We start from the raw sequence: 6,000 nt of genomic DNA on the forward strand, positions 1-6,000 counted from the left end.
GTCCTTCGCCCCACACCTGTCCCTCGCCCCACACCTGTCCTTCGCCCCACACCTGTTCCTAGCCCCACACCTGTCCGCCGCCCCACACCTGTTCCTCGCCCCACACCTGTCAGTCAACGCCTCACCTTTAATCTCCTCAATAATTCACCTGTGTATGAAATCGCCCAGGTAAATCCGGACAGGTAAATCCGGTCCGGCAAATCTATCCGGTCCGGGGTTTGCGAAAAGACGGGCGGATTTTGTTTGTGTGTTTGTGTGTTTGTATTCCGGTGTTGTGCTGGATCCGGATAGCTCTCTCTCTCTCTCTCTCTCTCTCTCTCTCTCTCTCTCTCTCTCTCTCTCTCTCTCGTTCGTTCGTAATATTCAGTTTTGTTTTTATATCTTTCTCTCGCTCTCGCTTGATCTCTCTCCTCCTCCTCCTCCTCCTCTTCCTCTTCTCCCTTCCTCTTCCTCCCTCCTCCTCCTCCTCCTCTCTCTCACAAACGCCAATCTTCCTCATTTTTTTGCAGCTTCACTCTGTTAGTTTTTTCTTTTTTTTTAATTTCTTTCCCTCCTCTCTCTCTCTCTCTCTCTCTCTCTCTCTCTCTCTCTCTCTCTCTCTCTCTCTCTCTCTCTCTCTCTCTCTCTCTCTCTCTCTCTCTCTCATCACTAACTTTCTCTCTCTCTCTCTCTCTCTCTCTCTCTCTCTCTCTCTCTCTCTCTCTCTCTCTCTCTCTCTCTCTCTCTCTCTCTCTCTCTCTCTCTCTCTCTCTCTCTCTCTCTCTCTCTCTCACCTCCCCAACTTTCCCTCCATTTATCTCATCCCTACCCAGCTATCTCTCTCCCCTCTCCTCCCCTCCCTCCCCATTCCCCTTTCCCCAACTCTCCCCTTCTAGTTCTCAATACGCCCATTTATGTGTCTTCCCTCCCCTCTCCTCCCCTCTTTCTCTCTCTCTCTATCTCTCCCTTTGGTTTCTGGTTCCTCCATTCTCTCTCCCATTTTTATTGTTTCCTCTCCCTCCTCCTCCTCCTCCTCCTCTTCTTTCTTCTTTCGTCTACATCCTCCTCCTTCTTTGCTTCTTACTCCTCCTTTTCCTTCTCCTCTCTCTCTCTCTCTCTCTCTCTCTCTCTCTCTCTCTCTCTCTCTCTCTCTCTCTCTCTCTCTCTCTCTCTCTCTCTCTCCTCCTTCCACAGCGATCTCGTCTTCCTCCTCCTATTCCCAGTACAATATCATTTCCTCCTCCTCCTCCTCCTCCTCCTCCTCCTCCTCTTCCTCCCCATCATACACACCGCTGCTCCTTTCATCACAATACTCCTTCCTCTTCCTCCTCCTCTTCCTCTTCTTCTTCCTCTCAGCGTTGTGGTCACCAAGGATGTAAAGTATTCGGAGCAGTGCAAAGTGTGTGTTTAAAGAGCCAAGGTGATGTTTTATTTTAGCCTTTTAGCGGCGATGTAGACGGACCAAGGACTGAACACGTCACCATAAGAAAATCCCTGAACATAATGGAAAAAATAATAGGAATGCGAGACAAAACACGATCCCCCCCCGAGTGAGTGCCAGACTTTTTTTTACATTAGAGGAATCAGTTCAAGGGCAGAAAAAAAAAAGGAAATAATAATGGAAAAAAAACACTACTCACTGTTCCCACTCGAGTCAAAAGGAGTGGCTGAAAGATAGGTCAATTTCGGGAGGAGAAGTGACCTGATACCCTCCTCCTTGGCTTCTTACTCCTCCTCTTCCTTCTTCTCTACTTCCTCACTCTCTCTCACCCCCCAAAGACAATGATGAAGAGAATAACCCACAATATGAGTCCCAGGCAAAACTAGATACCCATAAATGAATATCAGAGAGAGTGTGACGCCCCAAAAGAGATAGAGATGAAGAGAAAAACCCATAACTGAATCCCAAAGAGAGCGTGTGATGCCCCCCAAGAGACAATGATAATGAGAATAACCAAGATAATAAATTAGATAACCAGAAATAAATACCAAACAGAACGTGATTGACCCCAAGAGACGATGATAAAGAGATTAACCAAGATAACAAACTAGATAACCAGAAATAAATACCAAACAGAACGTGATTGACCCCAAGAGACGATGATGAAGAGAATAACCCACAAAATGAGTCCCAGGTAAAATTAGATACCCATAAATGAATACCAAAGGGAACCCTCAAAACAACATAGTATATCATCCCGTGTGTTTTTGGAGTCGTGAATGATTAAAAAGATAGACAAAATAATATAGCCCCCCCCAAAAAAAAAAATTAACGACAAAATTCCACAACAAAAACACTTCCCAACCTCACCCTAAAAGAAAAAAGAACCCTCAAAACAACATAGTAAATCATCCAAACAGAACGTGATTGACCCCATGAATTATTAAAAGAGCTAGACAAAATAAGATAGATAAAAAAAAATTAACAACCGAATTCCACAACAAAAACAACACGCCCCTACCTTACCCCTTAAAAAAATAACTCTCAAAACAACGTAGTAAATTAGCCATGTGTGTTTTTGGCGTCATGAATTATTAAAGAGATCCAGACAAAACAATGAACAAAAGAATTCCACAACAAAAACAACACTTCCCTAACAAGACACCCATAAATGAATACCAAAGGGAACCCTCAAAACAACATAGTATATCATCCCGTGTGTTTTTGGAGTCGTGAATGATTAAAAAGAGCTAGACAAATTAACATAGCCCCCCCCCTCCGAAAAAAAAATTAACAACCGAATTCCACAACAAAAACAACACTTCCCTACCTCACCCTAAAAAAAATAACCCTCAAAACAACATAGCAAGTCATCCCGTGTGTTTTTGGAGTCATGAATGATTAACAAGAGAGCCAGACAAATTAACATAGCCCCCCCCCAAAAAAAAATGAACAAAAGAACTCCACAACAAAAACAACACTCCTCTACCTCACCCTAAAAAAAAATAACCCTCAAAACAACGTAGTAAATTATCCCCGTGTGTCTTCGGCGTCAACTCTGAACACAACACAGCACAACACAAGCCGCCGCCGTTCGCTAATGAGCCGCCGCCACCGATAAGCAGCGCCGGGTGGTCTTGGGTTACACGGATATGAAGTTCCTCGCGAGTACAGAGGCGAGGACTCGGTAATTAATGCAATCATGGAGGACCAGACCGGGCGAAGAGGGATTTAGTGAAGGTTCTCTCTCCGTCCGTCTCTTTACTTTATACCGGAAGATTTATTGCCGCCTCTCTGTCTCTTTATTTTTACAACGGTGGATATATTTACGGTTGTAGAAGAGGTGTTTCGAGACTCACTCCCCTATTGAAGGCGTTAAGTCGAAGGCAGAAGGGTAGGCGGTGGCTGAGTTGTTAGCGTGCTGGGCTCATGCTCACCACGCCATGGACAACGTCGGTTCGAATCCCCACGCTACCACCAGGGCTTTTTCAGTCACCCCCGAGTGGCCTAAGACTACCCACATGCTGTCCAGAAGACAACCCATCAACCCGGACTCCAAAGGAAACCGTCCAGTGAATCAAGAATGAGTTCCAGGGGGCAGCATGAGCCAAGCATAGCTGGCGCCACTATAAAAAAAAAATTGCCTGCGCCACGACGGAGAGAGAGAGAGAGAGAGAGAGAGAGAGAGAGAGAGAGAGAGAGAGAGAAGGTTCCCTCAATGTCTCTTTGCTTTACGGGAGAGAACGAAGGAAGGTTTTCATGATACGCTGCAGATATTGGTGTGACTTTAATCTGTTCCGTTTTTCCCTTTCTCCCCTCCCTTTCATATTCCTCCGTTTCATTTTTTTCGTTGCCAGAACAGAACATAACAAAAATATCATATGAGAGTTTAAGTATTACCATCACCAATCTCACGTTACATACCGTCATCGCGTGCTGGAGTAAGCTTCCGAAAGAGAGTTCAAACCTAACCTAATCTAAGTTTTAATATCCACCTCCTTGATGATTCAAGACAAATTTCTTCTATAGGTAAAAGTTGCAATGTTTCTACTGATCCTTCACAATGGACTAAACTTCTGCAGCTCCTATATAACATCTAAAACTCAATCCTCTTTTTTCCAATGATGTTCTTCCCCCACTGTGTTCTTCCCTCCTAATTTCTCCTTTCTGCTTCCCTCCTAATTTCTGCTTTCTGCTTCCCTCCTAATTTCTGCTTTCTGCTTCCCTCCTAATTTCTGCTTTCTGCTTCCCTCCTAATTTCTGCTTTCTGCTTCCCTCCTAATTTCTGCTTTCTGCTTCCCTCCTAATTTCTGCTTTCTGCTTCCCTCCTAATTTCTGCTTTCTGCTTCCCTCCTAATTTCTGCTTTCTGCTTCCCTCCTAATTTCTGCTATAGGTAAAAGTTCCAATGTTTCTACTGATCCTTCACAACAGACTAGACATCAACAGCCCCTATAACATCTAAAACACAAGCCTCTTTTTTCCAATGATGTTCTTCCCCCACTGATGTTCTTCCCTCCTAATGTCTCCCTTAATCGCTTCTCTCCTCTTTTAATTCTCCCTTAACTCTCCTCCTCTCCCCCACAGTCGCTGACCAAGGACAGCTTCGGCGGGGCGTCCAACATCGAGACGCTGGTCCTGAGCAATCTGGACAACATCACGCGCTTCGACTACGATGCGCTCAGCCATATGACCTTCTTGAGGGAGCTGTACATGAACACCTACCCCAACATCGAGAAGTACAGGTAAGGGGTGGGGGAGGAGGAGAAGGGAGGAAGGGGAGAGGAGGGGCAAGGGGAGAGATGGGAGAGGGCGGGGAGTGATGAATAAATGGAAAAGGGGGAACAGAGGATGGAAAGAAAGAAATAACAAAGAGGATGAAAGAAGGATTGAGAGGGAGAGGGAAGAGGGATTGAGAGGGGTGATGAAGAGGGGAGGGAATGGGATGGAATAAGAGGGAAAAAAGAGAGAGAAAGGAAGGGAAAGTACTGGAAAAGAAAAAGTAAGTGAAAGGGAGGAAGAAAAGGGGTGAGAGGGATGCTGGAAGGAGAAAAGGGAGGGAAAAGGATGGAGATAAGGAGAAGGGAGAGAAGGGGGAGGCGGAGGGGGAGAATATAAGGAAAGAGAGAGAGAGAGAGAGAGAGAGAGAGAGAGAGAGAGAGAGAGAGAGAGAGAGAGAGAGAGAGAGAGAGAGAGAGAGAGAGAGAGAGAGAGAGAGAGAGAGAGAGAGAGAGAGAGAGAGAGAGAGAGAGGTGAGAATATTCATGCATGCTGGGGAGGGGCGGGGAGACAGGTGGGGAGGGGAAAGAGGAGAAGGGAAGGGGAGTGGAAAGAGTGTTAAGAGCAGGAGGGGATTAAGGGGAAGAGAGAGTGAAAGGCTGAGAGTGCGAGGGGAGGAAGAAAGATGAGGGGAGGGAGGGGGGAGGATAAGGGGAGTGAGGGGGGGAGGAAGAAGGGGAGGATAAGGGGAGGGGAGATAAAGGGAGTTGGGGAGTGCATGAACACGAACCCACATTGACAGATTTAGACGAGGGGAAGAAGTGAGGGGAAGGGGAGGGAAGGAGAAGGAAGAGGAGGAAGAGGAGGGGAAGAGGAGGGGAAAGAAAGCTAGATAGATAGGAAGGTGAAGAATAAATTGTGAGAAAGAGGGGAAAGAGGAGGGGAGGAAAGGGAGGAAGGAAGGAGGAGGAGGAAGAAGAGGAGGGAGAGAGGGAATAAATGAATAAATGGAGAGAAAGAGGGGAAAGAGAGAAGGGAAAGGAAGAGAAGGAGGGGAAACAGAAGAGGGGATGAAAGAGGGAAGGAAGGATTAAGAGGGAGAGAGAGGAGGGAGAGAAGAGGGAATGGGATGGAAGAATGAAAAGAGGGGAAAAAGAGGGGAAGGAAAAAAGAGGGAAAAAAGAGGGGGAAAAGGAGGGGGGAAGAGGGGAAACGGAGGGGAAAAAGAGGGGAAAAAGGAGAGGGGAGAAAAATGAGAGGAAAAAGGAGAAAAAAAATAAAGAAATGAATACGGGAGGAATTGATGCTATGAGAGAGAGAGAGAGAGAGAGAGAGAGAGAGAGAGAGAGAGAGAGAGAGAGAG

The 6,000-nt window shown here is 46.1% G+C and overlaps 1 protein-coding gene across 1 annotated transcript in view; it reads left to right on the forward strand.

Annotated features, from left to right (window-relative positions):
• LOC126988963 (chaoptin-like) overlaps positions 1–4,663 on the forward strand; it is a gene marked incomplete at its 3' end in the record, with an annotated part of 98,161 nt that extends 93,498 nt beyond the window's left edge. Inside the window, 1 exon segment of the mRNA XM_050847396.1 lies at positions 4,506–4,663. Coding sequence (XP_050703353.1) covers positions 4,506–4,663 — 158 coding nt within the window.
• Positions 4,664–6,000: the final 1,337 nt, after the last annotated feature.

This window comes from Eriocheir sinensis, unplaced genomic scaffold, assembly GCF_024679095.1.
Source record: "Eriocheir sinensis breed Jianghai 21 unplaced genomic scaffold, ASM2467909v1 Scaffold1022, whole genome shotgun sequence".
Classification (NCBI taxonomy): Eukaryota; Metazoa; Arthropoda; class Malacostraca; order Decapoda; family Varunidae; genus Eriocheir; species Eriocheir sinensis.